The sequence below is a fragment of the Theileria orientalis genome, chromosome 2 (genome assembly GCF_000740895.1).
Source record: "Theileria orientalis strain Shintoku DNA, chromosome 2, complete genome".
In the NCBI taxonomy this organism is placed as follows: Eukaryota; Apicomplexa; class Aconoidasida; order Piroplasmida; family Theileriidae; genus Theileria; species Theileria orientalis.
In genome coordinates this window covers 1,442,322-1,458,357 of record NC_025261.1, presented here as the reverse complement: position 1 = coordinate 1,458,357, position 16,036 = coordinate 1,442,322, and the positions used below count along the sequence as shown (strand labels likewise).

At 42.0% G+C, this 16,036-nt stretch overlaps 9 protein-coding genes across 9 annotated transcripts; 3 read left to right on the top strand and 6 right to left on the bottom strand.

Annotated features, from left to right (window-relative positions):
- Positions 1-7: 7 nt before the first annotated feature.
- Positions 8-786, top strand: TOT_020000692 (UMP-CMP kinase; the record flags this gene model as incomplete). Its single annotated transcript, XM_009692442.1, has 4 exons — positions 8-34; positions 72-234; positions 286-513; positions 596-786. The coding sequence occupies 4 exons, from the start codon at positions 8-10 to the stop codon at positions 784-786; spliced, it is 609 nt and encodes a 202-aa protein (XP_009690737.1).
- Positions 787-1,039: 253 nt separating this feature from the next.
- Positions 1,040-3,390, bottom strand: TOT_020000691 (GTPase activator; the record flags this gene model as incomplete). The annotated part of the gene is given in 8 exon segments (XM_009692441.1): positions 1,040-1,224; positions 1,267-1,565; positions 1,785-2,097; positions 2,138-2,219; positions 2,231-2,335; positions 2,488-2,568; positions 2,600-2,777; positions 2,840-3,390. The coding sequence occupies 8 exon segments, from the start codon at positions 3,388-3,390 to the stop codon at positions 1,040-1,042; spliced, it is 1,794 nt and encodes a 597-aa protein (XP_009690736.1).
- A 317-nt stretch (positions 3,391-3,707) lies between these two features.
- On the top strand, positions 3,708-4,841 carry TOT_020000690 (conserved hypothetical protein; the record flags this gene model as incomplete). Its single annotated transcript, XM_009692440.1, has 4 exons — positions 3,708-3,966; positions 4,001-4,084; positions 4,218-4,395; positions 4,574-4,841. The coding sequence occupies 4 exons, from the start codon at positions 3,708-3,710 to the stop codon at positions 4,839-4,841; spliced, it is 789 nt and encodes a 262-aa protein (XP_009690735.1).
- Positions 4,842-5,162: 321 nt separating this feature from the next.
- On the bottom strand, positions 5,163-7,258 carry TOT_020000689 (conserved hypothetical protein; the record flags this gene model as incomplete). The annotated part of the gene is made up of 3 exons (XM_009692439.1): positions 5,163-5,516; positions 5,809-6,150; positions 6,302-7,258. 3 exons carry the CDS (start codon positions 7,256-7,258, stop codon positions 5,163-5,165), a joined length of 1,653 nt encoding a protein of 550 aa, XP_009690734.1.
- A 30-nt stretch (positions 7,259-7,288) lies between these two features.
- Positions 7,289-9,324, bottom strand: TOT_020000688 (calcium-dependent protein kinase; the record flags this gene model as incomplete). Its single annotated transcript, XM_009692438.1, has 4 exons — positions 7,289-7,378; positions 7,442-7,537; positions 7,630-9,251; positions 9,285-9,324. The coding sequence occupies 4 exons, from the start codon at positions 9,322-9,324 to the stop codon at positions 7,289-7,291; spliced, it is 1,848 nt and encodes a 615-aa protein (XP_009690733.1).
- Positions 9,325-9,581: 257 nt separating this feature from the next.
- TOT_020000687 (conserved hypothetical protein) lies at positions 9,582-10,404 on the top strand (the record flags this gene model as incomplete). The annotated part of the gene is made up of 3 exons (XM_009692437.1): positions 9,582-9,849; positions 9,909-10,104; positions 10,263-10,404. The coding sequence occupies 3 exons, from the start codon at positions 9,582-9,584 to the stop codon at positions 10,402-10,404; spliced, it is 606 nt and encodes a 201-aa protein (XP_009690732.1).
- Positions 10,405-10,472: 68 nt separating this feature from the next.
- TOT_020000686 (conserved hypothetical protein) lies at positions 10,473-12,063 on the bottom strand (the record flags this gene model as incomplete). Its single annotated transcript, XM_009692436.1, has 7 exons — positions 10,473-10,517; positions 10,622-10,907; positions 11,160-11,419; positions 11,452-11,618; positions 11,725-11,815; positions 11,849-11,961; positions 12,021-12,063. 7 exons carry the CDS (start codon positions 12,061-12,063, stop codon positions 10,473-10,475), a joined length of 1,005 nt encoding a protein of 334 aa, XP_009690731.1.
- Positions 12,064-12,448: 385 nt separating this feature from the next.
- On the bottom strand, positions 12,449-12,946 carry TOT_020000685 (small nuclear ribonucleoprotein; the record flags this gene model as incomplete). Its single annotated transcript, XM_009692435.1, has 2 exons — positions 12,449-12,630; positions 12,880-12,946. 2 exons carry the CDS (start codon positions 12,944-12,946, stop codon positions 12,449-12,451), a joined length of 249 nt encoding a protein of 82 aa, XP_009690730.1.
- Positions 12,947-13,323: 377 nt separating this feature from the next.
- Positions 13,324-15,705, bottom strand: TOT_020000684 (protein transport protein; the record flags this gene model as incomplete). Its single annotated transcript, XM_009692434.1, has 2 exons — positions 13,324-15,162; positions 15,238-15,705. The coding sequence occupies 2 exons, from the start codon at positions 15,703-15,705 to the stop codon at positions 13,324-13,326; spliced, it is 2,307 nt and encodes a 768-aa protein (XP_009690729.1).
- Between the last annotated feature and the right edge of the window lie 331 nt (positions 15,706-16,036).

Here is a 16,036-nt window from a genome sequence, read left to right as displayed (position 1 = left end):
CGCCGAAATGGTTGACGGAGATAAACAGAAGATTGTAAGTTCATTTTATTTATTATTGCACATTTCTTCAGATCTTTATGGCCGGGATGCCTGCCAGTGGGAAAACTAGTCTGTCCTTCAAATTGTGCGAGAAGTTCGGATTCCGGCACATTTCTGCTGGAGAATGCCTCAGGGAAGAGTTGGGCAAACCAAACTCCGATCTTTCCCAGTTAATCCGATCCTACATTGACAAAGGTAATTAGTTAGCCTTTACTATTTTTTTCTGACCAGTAACACCCGTTTTAGGTGAAATCGTCCCTGGGCACATCACGCTATCGCTAATGAAGAACAAGATTGATTCCTTAGGCTGGGGGAAGTACGTCATCATAATAGACGGCTTTCCTAGAAATTTGGACAATGTCACGTGCTGGGTTAATGAAATGTCCGACATTGTGGATGTAATTTATCTTGTTAGTTTGGAATGTTCGTTTGACAAAATTTGTGAACGTTTAAGGATCAGAAAAGCTGAAATAGGTATCCACAAACGCAGATTCATATTTATCTTTACCAGTTAACCAGCCTTTTCACGACGACTTTAATAACAATAACCTTTTAGAGCGATCTGACGACAAGGAGTCGGTGTTGAAAAACCGAATTCGTGTTTTTCATGAAGAGACCGAGCCCGTCGTTTTAACTTTTATCGCTGCATCCAAGGGTGCAATAATTAATGCAGATGATTCTTTTGAAGTGGTTTGGAACAAGTTAGAAACTCTTGTTTTATCGCTTGGTTTTAAGCTGCTTGACTAACACACAACACACTTTATATTTTAATACATTTTAACTCAGTAATGTCGGATTGTTTTATATATTGTTTTCTGTAGCACATCTACCTTGTTTTATGTTTTACACTACTGTGAACTAGTTATTTATTACTATAATAGCCACTGGCTACCACTGGTACTACTTATATCAAGTTTACTGCTTGATAGCAATAAAATAGCTAGAGGAAACATGATAGCTAGTTTCTTGGGGTATCTACTGCATTAATTTACTTAAAACATTAAAGCACATCGTGCAGAGCCTTTAGGTGTAGGTGGTACGCCTTTGAAACTCCCAGCGCCTCCAGCTGTGATTTGAACGAGTCTGACAGTTGCTCCAGCCTATTCGCTATATCGTCCAGTGAGTTTTCTCTCAACGTTTTCAGGGAAGACTCAAATATCGGCGTTTCCACGCTCTTTTGCCCCGCTGAGTCCTCGACAACGCCACCATTGTCCACTACAATATTACTTATATCGTCCACAATCATATTTTCACAGTCGTCGACTGCAGTTTGAGATCCGCCCGTGTTTTCAGCCGTGGCATCACCCGCATTGATGCTGGTATCACCAGTTTTATTGTTACTAGTAGCAGTATTAATAGTAACAGTAGTATCGGTACTCGCACTATTAGCATCAGTAGTACTAGTGTTATTGTTACCAGTACTAGTAACAGAATTAGTAACAGTAACAGTATTAGTAACAGTAACAGTATTAGTAACAGTAACAGCGTTAGTAGCACCAGTACTGGTACAGATATTACCAGTAGTACTAGCACTAGCACCAGTATTAGTACTGGTGTTAAAACTGGTGATATCCAAGGCATTGGCGGCACTGACTCCAATATCTACTGGCCCAAAGCCCGGGGACATATCGAGTGGACTCGAAAAGGCCTCTTCTCCTGCTTCCTCTTCGCTTTGTGGCAGCGATTTCTCTGAGGACTCGTACGACTTCAGCGTCTCTGTTCTAAAGTCGAAGTCGCCTGGGTACTGCTGCACGTCGAAGTACATCACTTCCGAGTTCGTCAGCTCCAGCGTCTCTATGAAGCTCGACTCTATGTCGAACCTCAGCGACTCCTCCACTATCTCCACCCAGTCACTGTCCTTCTCCAGCTTGTTCGGGTCATTCGTCAGGTTTTCCACGTTCGTCGAGTATGCTGCGTTGATCAGCTGCGACTTCCTTCGATTTGTTCCTCCGAAGCCTGGTATCAGCTCTATCAGGTTCCACTTTTCTGTCAAGCTTGCGTTGCCGTACTTTATCACCTTCATTATGTCTGCGATGTCACTCATTGTCACGAGGTACTCTGAAACAGTGGTTTAAACACCCGCACGTGCATTTCTTACCTTCGAATTGCTTTAAACGGAATATTATGAATCTAAATATTGCTACCCACCCTTCTGCGAAGAAGCTATCCCAGAGCCGTGCCTGTTTACTACATTAGTCCTAACTACAGTTACCAGTGCTCTTATCGGTACTGAATTTGCACACAGTGTCATAAACCAATCTGATGCGATCATGGGTATGTGGACTCCAACGGATTTCTAAAACATGTATTCACTGTTTTCAGTAACAGTAGTAGTAGTGATGGTACTAATAGTAACATTTGTAACATCAGTAACAGTAATATTTGTAACAGTAGTAGTTGTTGTAATTGCTGCTATTGAAACATTCTACCTTATTTGTAACTACTTACCAGGTGGTCGTGTAATCTCGGAATGTGTCGTACCATACAGTGCTCCAGTATTTCACACCTTTTAAACACCCCTGGCAAGCCCTAACGTTGTTTCACTATTTTATCAAATTACCGGGAGAAACATGCACCTCATGTCGTATAAATACATCATTGATATTAGGGCCCAGAACGCCTGCTCCTCGCTAGAGTGCCATAGCAAATTTGCCACTACGAAATTAAGCCCCTGGACGTATCCTACTTCCGTGTCAAAGAAGGCATATGCCAGCAATATCCTCCTCAGCATACTCCTACTGCAATAAATTATGCTCTGCACTTTTCAAACAAATTAACTGTGTTATGAATCCACTCTCACCCGTATCTATTAAAAAATCTCAGCGACGGGTACGTCCTCTTTATATCCAAGTCTATTGCAAGTGTGATTCTTTTTCCGAGTACTATTTCTGACACCATCACTGCCTGGTCGTTAATTTTAACTCTAGTTCCTAGCAGCTGTATTACGTTCCAGTATATTCCCTGTTTCTTTAGCACTGCTGATTGGCAGCATTTGAGCCACCAGTGGTTAAATCTCTTACACCGCTCTCCCTTCACTTGCTTTGGCATTGACTTGAACCTTGGGTTATCCTTGATTGCCTGCTCCACGTTGAACGTGATCGGCCTCGAGGTCAACCTTTTGCAATCGCACTGCGGAAGCGCCAAGGTTAGTCCATAGGTCAAGTTGGTGTTTAAAACATTAAAATTTCCGAAGCCAAATATGTCGAACCATGAGGAATCGGTTTCAGATTCCACCTTTTTAAACGGAAATAGACCCTTGCGTCTTCCTTCCACGCCGCTCAGCCTCTTTTTCGAATGGGAAGGACTAAACTCGTCACTGTTTGCAATTATTTCTACGTCTTTATCGTCCATAATCAATACTTGTCATTGTAAATTGGAATTCTGCTATAATACACCGATATTGTACTCAACTACACTTTTCGTTTATTGAATCATTGCATCATTAAAATATTATTGTTGTTAAAATATAATACACTGATGATTTAAGTAAATTTTTATAAATGAGAAGTTATAAAATATACTTATAAATTGTTGTTTTCAAATGGTCTCCTTATACAACATCACTAATACACATCATTAGAATTATTTTTGAAGGACCGTTCTATGTAAAAATTTAATGTTGTTTTTTCCTATGCAACTGTATTTTAATTTTATACTCCTATATAACAATGAATTCAGCACCTAATGACCTGCTAGGTACCATTAAACATAACTTGGATGTACTTTCTAATGTCGACGTAGATTTTTTGAATTCTACTCAAAATTCTAACTTTCTGTCTTCTTTATATAATACTATCGACGCAATTTCTCAGTTTATCAGTGACACTAGTCACGAAGATGTACTTTTAGATGAGTTTGTAAATTATCGCAAGGAGCTTTCCGATGTGTTTAATAAAAAGGTAGAATATGCCAAATCTCAGTGTAAAGGTACCTTTTTAGAGTTTAGTCTCATTTCTTTTAGAGTTGGAGAGAAAATTGGAGGTGGAAACGAGGATTAACAATGATGCCATTAATCGTCTCAAAAGTCACCAAACTGACTACTCACGTATGCTTAGACCTTAGTTACCCTTCTCAAACCTCTATTCATATCAGCACAGAAACTAGTATATGCACACATATGATCATAGATAGCCGTAGATGTATGCACATTTACACATCACTCACGTTAAAATGTTTAGCTGGAGATATAGAGGCTTTAATCAGTCGGCAGGAGATTATTGATAGGCTCAACCAGTGGAAGCACTCGTGTGAACTTGAAAGCATTGACATTAAGAACCTGAAGTGCAGAATAGACATTTTACAGGAGAAGATGGACTCGGTCAATCATAACTCGACTCAGCATAAGGAGCGCAACAGGTACTACATATGTTTGTTTATCTCCACTCAATTGGTGTGGTTTCGTTATTTATTTCAACGTTGTTTATTTTATTGAGTACAATTTATTTTGTTCAGTGCGTTTATTTATATTCATTCGCTTCCACTTTTGCTTATATAACCGTTATTGTTATTTAATTATACTTAATTGTCATTTTAGGCTTCTTTACGAGTTTCTTTCTTCTGCTCTTAAACTTACGATTTTGAACATTGATGAGAATGGCAATGCTAATTTGGCCATTCTTTCTGAGTCTAAGGCTGGTTCTGAGCAGACTTGGCATCGTTTTTCCTCCTCCAAGGACTCAGACGTCTCCACTTGCGACCTTTTATGGAGCTTGATTGAGAAATCGCTTTCTTCCAAGTCTAATCCCCTGCCTCTTGAGTTAAACACGCCTAAAGTCAACTCGATTCAGCTTTCATCGAAATAACGCACTTTAATATCGTATTCTCATACCTTGTTTATGTTTATTGTTATTGTTACCGTATATATGATGTAAGTGTGTTTGTGTATATGTATATTAGTATACGTATATAGGTACATGTATATCAGTATTGGATTAGTATGTGTATATCAGTACTGGTATTAATATGTGCATAGTATATAGGTACATATATATAGGTATATGTATATATTGCATCTATGGTATGCACACGCTCACTCATATATACCATATCTAACAACCTGATACATAAAACATTAAATTAGTGTAATGATCATGTAAACCTTGTTTCGCCTTTAAAGGCTGTTCTTATGAGTCCCTCAGGTTCGCTAGTGACAGTGGCATCATTTGGTTTCCCAACTCAATGACGCTTTGGGAAATTCTGTCCCTCATATCGACGTTTTGTAGTTTGTCCAATTTCGCCCTCAGGTATAGGTTTTCCTCCTTCATTTGACTGGTTACTTTAGTCGACTCTTCGTACATTTCTAACTTCTGTTCCAGTTTCCTAATTTTATCTCTTAACTTTGACTGCGTATCTCTTGATATCTTCAACTCTGAGGTTTTGTCGTTTGCGATAAGACTCGACTCTAATTCTAATACTTTGTTTTTGTAGTGGTCGATTTCTTGATTTTTTTTTATAAGCACTTCCTTCAGTCTCACAATCTGCAAAGAGGTTATTTGTTACGTATCACTGATTATGGGTGATCGTAATCGAATACGTGTTATTGTTATGACGAATATTACAATGTGTAACTAGCTATACTGATAACTACTAACTTAGTATGTGTAACCAGCTATACTGATAACTACTAACTTAGTATGTGTAACTAGCTGTACTTATAACTACAAATTAACAATGAAACACAACATAACTGGCTGCACTAGTAACGCCAAATGTAATTACATGTAACTAGGTGCTGAACGATGGATATTACACAAAATTCGGAGCACTTACCGAGTTGAGTAGTTGTGAGCACTCGTGCCTCGCCGTCCTCAGCAGCTCCTTGCATTTCTCTATCTCGCTGTCCTTGTCGGCCACCAGACTCATCAGCTGCTCCTGCTCCTTCAGAATGTTCGACAGCTGGTTCTGATACTCCATGTCAAGGTTCAGCTTCATCTGGAGCTCACGCTGTCGAAACGTCTTCTCCATTGAGTCAATTGAGTTTTTAAGCATTTGCTTATCAATTTCTAGCGATTTCAGCTCTCTGTCGAACCTTGCTGACGAGACTTCGTTTTCCAGGATTTTCTCCCGCAATCCCCTTATCTCATCATCCTTGTCTCTGTGTGTTTCCTCCATCTACACACGCGTTAGTTACAGCTCGGTTAATTAGCTCAGTTAATTGCGTAATTAATTGAGAAATTATATGCGTATTTAGGTACTTGATAGGTTGCGTAAGTAGTTGAGTAAATAGTTACCCTAGCTATTAATAACCGCTATTGCTACTTACCTTCATCAGTCTTTGTGTTAGTCGTTCGTTTTCGTCGACTTGAGCTTGCAACTTTGCAAAGTTTACTGCCACGAACGCCTCGTTCTCCGCCTTGTACTGCACTACTGATGCTTGTCTGTTCGGGTCCAACTCCGACCTCCACTGGTCGTACTCCAGGACCTTCTCAGATAACAGAGATATCTTCTGGTCTCTCTCCGTCAGCTGGCTCTTCAACACCTTCACTATTTTATCCATCTTCTCCAACTCGAACTTGTAGTATTCGACTGCGAGATCTGTTTGCTCCATGCTCTTCGACTCAAGCACTGACTGGTCCAGCCTATTGGTGTCCATGTTATTTACGTATGCGCTCTTGAACTCGTCGCCGTAATCCACTCCTCCTTCTTCTCTCTGGCGGCTGTACTCCGTTTTCATGTCGTGCATAAACGTTTTCATGTTCCATAGCCTATCCAGGCTATCTTTAGATTCCTCGTCGCTTATCACGGTTCTTGAACTCATTCTATATGTACTATATCTATCCTCTCTTTTTTGCTGATTGTACTTCTCTAATTTACTTTCTATTGAACTATATTTCAATGTTTGTGGGCTCAATTCCGCAAATTCCTTTTTTATTTCCGATACGTTAGAATCTAAATATCCTTGTAGAAGGTTCACTTTATCCTCTGATCCTTCACTTGTTGATTTGGGATTTATATAATTTGAGGCTGAGGTATCTGATAAATACGATTCTACGGTTGATACTTTGTTTGAATCGTCCCTCACGGAATCTGCTTCATTTATCGACGAACTTTCGTTTTCCATAGTTGTAACATAATTTTTAATTTTGTTTATTTTCACATTCAGCTCTAATTGAGTTTCTGATTCTTTATCTGAATTCACTTCCTCTGTATCTTCATACTCTTCTCCCCATCTCAATCCCTTTTTGTTTTCTTTATTTTTATTTTTATATTCATTTTCCATTTTAAAAATAAAGGTTGTTTTATTATTTTTTTAATTCCCTCCGATCGGCGTTATTTTATTTCCACGTACACCTACAGTACACCTCCTTACTTCCACTCTTACCTTGCCAATTCTTAATTGCTCATAAATGGCATTTATGTATAAACTGTATATTCAAGTATATAAAATGTTGATTTATATTACAGAAGCTGTTTCAGTCTCGTTTCCTTCGGAATGGTTACGTTTGTTAGACATTCGCAGAACTACGTCATCGTTATCAATTATGTTACCGTGCTTACGCTAACTTTTCTTGTTTCTAATGCCTACTCCTTGTAATTAACTATCTAATCTTAACTATTTTCCCTATTATTGCTCCTTGGTTGCCTGCTTACCTCCACAAAGTCTATCAGTCCGTCGCCATTCAGGTCCGTATCCCTGAATATTTTCTCCGAGCTCTCTCCTCCGAACTCCCTGCCTATCGCGTGCTGGAAGCTCTCCAGGTCCACGTGGCCCTTCCCGAAGACGTCCAGCTTCTTGTAGACCAGCGACAGCATGTTGATGTCCAGCGTGCCGTAGTGCTCGATCACCGCCGTCACGAACTCCGTGTAACTCAGCTCTGGCGTGTTTCTGAAGCCGATCACGTTGAATATTTGCGCGCACTCCTCCTCGCTCAGGTTAAGGTGCTTGTTCATCGTGGCGAAGAACTCCTGGAATGAGATTGTTCCGTTTTTGGAGGCGTTGATTGCGAAGAACGTGCGATATACCTCCTTCGGGCAGTTCCTGTCGCTCTCGAGCACGCTCAGTGCTATCACTGCTCTGTGCAGAGGCGACTTCCTTGAGAACTTAACTATCTGCATGAGCAGCTCCACTGAGATTTTGTAGTTTGCGTACTTCGCGTACTCGTTTTTCAGCCACTCGTGCTTCAGCGCCATCTCCGCCGACGGCCGCTCGTTCCCGTTTCTGTTGAGCAGGTACCTTATGAAGTCCTTGCCCAGCTCAGACACTGAGTTCCAGCGCACTCCTTCGAACTTCAGCGTCCCCTTCTTAATCTTCCAGAGGATCTCCTTGTCGCCGCCCGAGTTGAATGGTGGCGAGCCTGAGAGCATCATGTACACGATCACTCCGGTCGACCAGATGTCGCACTTTTCGTTGTAGCATCCGTCGATCACCTCCGGGTCCACGTAGTACACTGTGCCGTGCATTCCTCCCATCGGTATCCCCTTTTCGAACACGCGCGCGAAGCCGAAGTCGATCATCTTGAGCAGCGAGTCGATTTCCTGGTTTGCGAAGACCCAGTTTTCCAGCTTCAGGTCCCTGTGGCACACTCCGTTCGAGTGCAGGTAGTGGAGCGTCAGGAGCATTTGAAAGGTCATCTTGATTGCGTAGGCTTCGCTGAAACGCTTGTACGTGTCCAGTCTGTCGTACAGCTCGTTGCCTGAGCAGTACTCCATGACGATGTGGCACACGTTCCCTTCGTCGTACGTCTCGTGCATAAATGCGATATTCGGGTGGTCGAGCTGCGTGAAGATCGACACCTCGTTGAACACGCTCGTCAGCTTCCGCTTTGACGAGGCCATTGTGTTAAGCGACTTCAGTGCGTATATCTTCTGCGTTCTTCTGTTAACGGAGTGGTTCACTGAGCCGCAGATTCCGTACCCTATTGCGTTCGATCCCACAGTGTACCTCGACGCCAGCTTTACGGAGAACTGAATCCTGCTTCTCCACAGGTCCTTCGTGAGCACGATGTCCGATATCTTCGGGTAGTTGTTTAGCTTGCGGAGAATTGTATTTTTTTTAGAATCAACGCCGTTCTCGGTATTTTCGTGGTTTCCTACCAGTTTGAATTTACCTTCGGAGGGCTGCGTTACGTTTCTGAAGAATACGTCTGAAATATCCGGGACTAAATAGTCCGGGTCGGAATTCAGGCTCTTCTTCTTTTCCTGGTGTGTTTCCTGCGAGTCACGGCCTGCTTCATGTTCCGCAGTTATTTCGTTTTCATCCCTTGCCATTACCGCTGTCGATCTGACAGTTTTCGGAGGCAGGTTACTTACTTCTGTTGCATCTATGTGACGGCAACAGTTACCCATTTTGAGTAATTTTAAAAGTGCGATATTATGTCATTGAATCATATTTTAATAATTATGTTTAGTCAACTTATATATACTTCACTTTGTGTGTTAGCTTCTGACCCAGCTCACGACTTGCCCTATGATAGAGCCTGTTGTTTCAATGCTGTTGTTGCTTAATTTTTTTCTGTGTCGCGTATTAGTACCAGTTTACTTTTTAAATTTTTAAATATTTGTTTTTACAAATTTAATCATTTATTTATTATGTTTGCTTGCTTATGAATTCAAATGTAGAAAATGTTAGTGATTTACTCTATAAACGCAACCAATACCACCATTTGGTTGACAGTTTGCCGTTTGTAGACACAGTTCCTGCTGATTTGGAGCATGTGGTTAAGGATTTAGTCAACGATGAGATGAGGGTGATTTTGGAGGAGTCTGGGTTATCTGAGTGCCAGTTACTCGACAGATACCTCGAACCTCTTCCCTTCAACTTTACTCCTAACGGTTGTTTATACAATAAAGAGGTCGATCGCATTAATAATGGTATTTGTTTTACTTAATATTTATTTTTTATACCTTCCCATTTACTTATCCTTCCTTAGGCACTGAGATGGAGAAATTAGATTTTTCTCACTATTCTCCCATTTCTAACCACAAGGATATTAAAACCAAGATGAATCGCATTAAAATGTTAATGGAATACTCTCAGAATTCCCTCATTAATCTTGAGTTGATGGACCGTTACAAGGAAGGCTCCTGGTTAAAACACCTTGATTCTCTCACATTGCTAAAATTAAGGTATGTATTTCCTTTTTTCATATTAACTGATTTTTATTTAGTATTTTCAACACTCGTTACTGTAATTTATTTTATAATATTTAAAATATATTATTTACTGCTACACACCTAGTATGCTTATGACAATTTTTATATAACTTAATTGCACTTTTTTTTAGCATGGAAAAAAGGAAAAAATATATTGATTCTAAATTGGATGATTTGAATAAACGTCGTAAACTATCTCAAATTGATACTGCAAATCAACTAAGATCAATTAATCAGGAATATGAAGATTACAAATTAAGGTTAGAACGTTAATTGATAATTTAACCTTAGAAATAAACAATTACTTCTAGCTATTGAGGATGCGCAGCGTAGTAAACAGGTCAGCGGCGACGGCCTGTGAAATAAAGTTCCAAGCTCTTAACAGCCTAAAAAATTAATGTTGGTTGCAAATGAGTATATGATAGAAAAAAATATTCAAAGTGATAAAGAATTCTTATCGGTAGAGAGGTTAAGATAAAATAATACTTACCCTTTGGTACATGTTTTTGACGACTGCTGGTACTTTTGGGTTGCTAAGACCGTTAAGTATCTTCAAGTGAACACCTTTCAGAGTGTTCATCATGTACACGTCCTTTGAGTTGATTTTAAATTTAAGGAAGCTGACGTAGAGGAACAGTGGCATAATGCCTCCGCGTCCGGTGAACCCGAGTAAGACTAAATATGGCAAAATTGCAACCTCCAAGTGTGCGCGTAATTTACATAAAAAGTAACCATTCTGGTCAACTTTAGTCATAATTTCCTTGACCTTTTGAATCCTAAAAATGATAATTATAGAATTGAGATAATAAATAGGTAGAATTAAGTAAATAATATAATGGGAATGGCAAAGAAAAACGATAGTGGTTGAGAAAGTAAGATAATAAAGGAATGTTAACTAGAGAAAGGAAGGATAGAAGCGTAAGGTAGAGGTAGGATGAATAAAGGTAAGGAAAACAGATTATAAGAAAAAGAGAATAAACAAAGAGAATAGGCGTAGGTAAGGGCGTATGAGGCTAGAAAGAACTTACTGTAACAGTCTTGGGAAAAGTGATGGATGCTCCTTGTACAATGAGCTGAGGCACAAGAGTGATGTCACGAGCTGAGGCGCGTAGTAAAGGGCCTTGGGTGGAACTGAGATAAACGAAATGGAGTACATCAGACTCTGGACGTACTGATCGTTTGACAGCGAGTTAAAGTACTCCATCTTCATCTTCGGGAGTCCCCTCTCTCTGAGCACTCTCACGAAGAGGAAAATTATAAAGAAGGACCTGGAGACGTTGACGCAGTTCTAAGGCATCATGAGCGGTTTCCGGCACTTACCTTTACAAGGTTCTCAGTTCCGGGCGCCTTAAACTTCGACGTGATGACTACAAAGACGGACATTACGAAGCCGATCAGGAGCACAAGTTCAAAGCGCAGAACGAGTTCCTTGAGCAGTGGGAGCCTGGTCTTGTTTTGGTACCTCTCGAAGAATTTAGTATGTGGCACTAAACATGGATTAGAAAAGATTAGACGTGTTTAAAGTCGAGACTCGGGCGTTGCTTCGAGTCGGGAACTTGTTGTAACCGCTATATGCTATTACTAGGAACTTACTTTTCGGAGTTGACGATTGCTGTGAAGATGTCGTTTCTTTTTTGGGTGAAACTGGGTCGCCAACTGTGGAATCCTCGGCCAGAGTCGAGTCCTTGAAAAATTAAGTCAAACTACGCTAACTTACCACGTTCCTTCTGAACCACGTCCTCTTGAACTTGGGAAGTTTAGATGCGTCCGGAGTTGGATATAAATTCGAAAAATAAGTTTGCCATTCTGATGAGCTTGACCAGTCAAAAGCTACAAATTTGTTATTAATTGAAATCGGGGTCGCAAATGCTTCCGGTAGGATAACTTACCAAGAAATTTCTTTTCGGCTTCTGTTAGGTTTTTATCGGCCATTTTCGGGTCTTGAGTGTTCTTACTGTTCTTAGGCTGGTGCTACTGTGGTTCTAAGGCTCTTTCGGGTTTCAAACTAACTCGGATTATGACTTACAGTGACTGCGTTCAACTACGATTGTGATATATGGGGAAGCGCCGTTAAACATTTATTTATTGTTCGCTGTAAATATTAATTTTTGCAAACATATATTAATTTAAATCACATTAATTTTTGCTTCTTTTTCCAGATTTGTGTAGACTTAAATGTGTCTTGCATTAATTCTTTTCTTTTGTTCCGATTCCTTTGCATGATTGATCGAATCGTCTCTTTCCCTATTTATTTAGTCGATTTAGGCTCCTTTTATTTTTTTATTTTACACGGTTCCCCTGTTACTTTGTTTTTAACTTATCGCGTGTGCACTTTATCCAGGCACTCCCAATAGAGTATTGAGTTCCCTCTGACGACGACTACTCCGAGCTCCACTTGTCCCTCTCCCACTACTTCCAGTGCGTTATCTAACACTATGTTCATAAATGTGTCGTATCCTCTCAATACTCCCACTACGTGCCTCGACCCGTTTAAGTGAACTACATATCGTTAATTTATGATATTTATTCGTATTCGAGCTATTATCACTACTTATTTAATATATGTGGATTTATATCTGTGGTTATCTCGTTTGTATATATTTTCATTATCTTTATCTTTATATCTACGTAGTGGATAGATGTCGTTAGAATCTGATCTACTTATGTAAAATTCTAAAAGAAGGACAATCTTATGGCCATGTCATAATATAAGTAAACTATTTGACCCATTCAATCCGAGTTTCTTACCATCTAGTCTTTTTTCCATGAACCTTCGCAGGTCCGCGTTGCCTGACGGTTTAGAATCTCCAGCCATGGCTTATTTTTACTCTTTATTATATGTATATTTACTATTTAAACACAATTTTATATTTTGCAATTTCCGATATTATTTTATTCTGTTTCTGATTGTTCCACTACACCCACATTTTATCTTCGGCGGCTCACTTACGATCAGTGCCACACATATACTACTCACACATTCTACTCTTATCTTCCACTCACAGGCTTCTAATTTATACAATACACATCCCCCATTACTCCCATATAACTCATGTACTCTACTACCTACCACACTCCACATAATACAGCATACACCTGGCTCCAGATACCACACCTGATACATAGTCTATATACTCTGTCGTGTCAAGCTGTAATGTGCCCTATAGTCTACCGTGTAGAGAACTTTCGATATTATGACTGTACTACTAGCTTTATCAGGTGGTCCATGAACGTCTTCAGGCTCACGTCGTCCGTGTTTATGATCGCGGTCGAGCCGTCGAACTCCTGCAGCCCCGACGTGTACGTCGTGCTCGGGTTAACCTTCGCGAGCAGGAAGCGGGCCTGGCTCCCGCCCTGGTTGCACACGATGAACTTGGGTGTCGGGAAGCGCTCCTCGAGGAAGGGCTTGCAGTCGTCGAGGGGCATCTGCAGCAGCGCCTTGAAGTGCGCGTACTCCGGGTTGTCCTGGTAGCCCTGCTCGCGCCAGTGCGTGATCGTGTCCCCGTACCAGATGACGAGCTGGAAGAAGGTGTCGAGCATCAGGATCACGTTCTTCTTCAGCGAGGCCGCGTCGAGCAGCACCGGCTGCGGCGTCGGGCTGTCGAAGGAGTACTCCAGCAGCGCCGGCTGTATCATCACCAGCGAGTTGATCACGTTCTCCCTCGAGAGCACCGTCCTGTAGAAGGCCGTCTCGTCCGGACTCGCGTTGAAGGTCTGCAGGAAGTGCGACCTTCTCAGGTGATACATGAACTGCGGGTATATTGAGAACTGGCTCGAGAGTCTGAAGGAGTTGACGTCGTTTTTCTGGAAGTCTGCGAACTTGCTCACCAGGTTGATCAGCTTCTTGTCCAGCCAGCGGAGCACGTTCAGCGGGTCCTCCGTCGATATCTTGAAGAGTGCGTAGCGCGCCATCAGCACTGTCGCCGCCTCCTGGTCGAATCCGTTCGCCAGGTCTGTCAGGTTCGGCTGTCCGTACTTGCACGAGAACGAGGTCACTCTCAGCCTCTTCGTGCCGTCTGGGTGGAAGTACACTGTCTGGAACTGGATGAACGACTCCTTGCCCGTCAGTGCGTTCGGCTCCTTGCTTGCGTTGTTCATGCCCACTGCGTTCATTGCTGACGTCAGCACGTTTGTGTTTCCCGTTTCCACGTCGAAGAACACTGCCAGTGTCGACCTTCTGTCGAGCACTCCTATGCTCCACTCGTTCGTTCCTCCTTCTCCGATTACGTTTTCCGATACGTTGGGCGCCTTTTTCTTCAGCGAGTGGCAGCCTCCCACTACTCCGCACACCTTCAGCTCAGGCGACGTGAACACTGTCATTCTTGCGTTGTATCCTCCCGTCATGTTCCCTTCCGCGTCTCTCTTGAATATCATCTTCAGCGAGTCCTTGAACACGCTCATGCTGAACGAGTCTGACATCACCATGCTTCCTCCCGTCTTGTCGCAGCACACCTTCATCTCGTGCAGCCCTGACTGGTCCAGCGAGCATGCGAATATGTCTATTGCGTGCCCGTTCGTCGCGCACGCGTTCGCCAGACCTGTGTAGTACTTCTGTGCGTCCTTCACCAGCCTTGCGTTGTGGCTTTCTTTTTGCAAATCCAGGTGGTGCCTTATCGACTCACTCAGGGACTGCTCCACTATTTTCCCAGGTCCGAATGTGCACGCTCCTCCTAGGAACGTCATGATTCTTCCTCCTTTGCCCTGCGCAAAGCTTTCCAGCAGACTCACTGCTACGCTCAGTGCGCTTCCTGTGCATCTGCTTGGCCTATTATTGTTCGGCACTGGCCAGTAATCCGGTATCAGCGTCTCCAAAAAATTGTTCAAGACGTACTCGCACGAGCTCAGTGGCTGCACGAACCGATTATTTTGCGCCAGGTTAAGATTCCTCTTCACTGCTTCCGTCTTGTGCTCCAGTCCTCCTCTCAGCACGAACACTCTCGGTATCTCACTTTCGCACAGGTCGTGCACCTTCACCACTGCTCCAAATGTCACCAGTCCAATGTTATATTCTCCTGGGAGCATACTCAGCACCTATATATTGTCATTATCTTAATATATTTTGTTTGCAAGCCGCTTAACAACTGCTTAAATTGCTACATTCTGAACCATTTTGCCTACCTGCTGTAGTGAGTCCTTCAGCTGATCCAGCTCCTCGTGCGCGAGGCACGTATCTATTACGAATATGAAGGTTGGCGGGAAGATCCCTCCTGACACGTTCATTGGGATCAGGTACTCCATCGTCAGGTTCGTCAACTCTAGCGGCAGATTCTGCGGACTTATGTTTTCCGCGTACAACTGCGGAAGTGCGCTGTCGATTTTTGTCATCGGGCACATCCATTTTTTTGTGTTGAAATCTATTTTACAGTATGGGTTGAGGAAAATGCCGCTGTTTTTATGCCTGATTGGGATGTACTCCACCAGGGGTACTTTGTTTTCGTCCTCGTCCGAGTGCCTCAGTGGCGTGAACAGGCAGCCCACTGGCACCTCCGCCTTTTCGGCATCGTCGTGTGAGCACGGCCACACCAGCCAGCTGAAGCGCAGGCCGCTTCTCAACTCTAACTCTGTGAAGTCCATCTTAGAAATTTAATCTATCATTTATTTGCACATAAAGCTGCTATGTGTCTATCTTTACGTTGATACAATTTGCTGGATACTCCGTATACACATGTACAATTGACTACTGCTATACTCTAAATCGGTATTTAATTTGCTGGCCGACCGCAGGAACAGTTTTACAGAATGAACGGTTTACAAAAGTTTATAATATGAGCGCCGCTGATTTCAAATAAGCAAACTCGGTATTTTCCTTGATGGGCGTCAGAAAACCTTCCTACACCCCGTCGATTCTTACAAATTAGTGTGGAATACACCTCAAAACAGTATGTAAAGATAAACTAAACCCGAT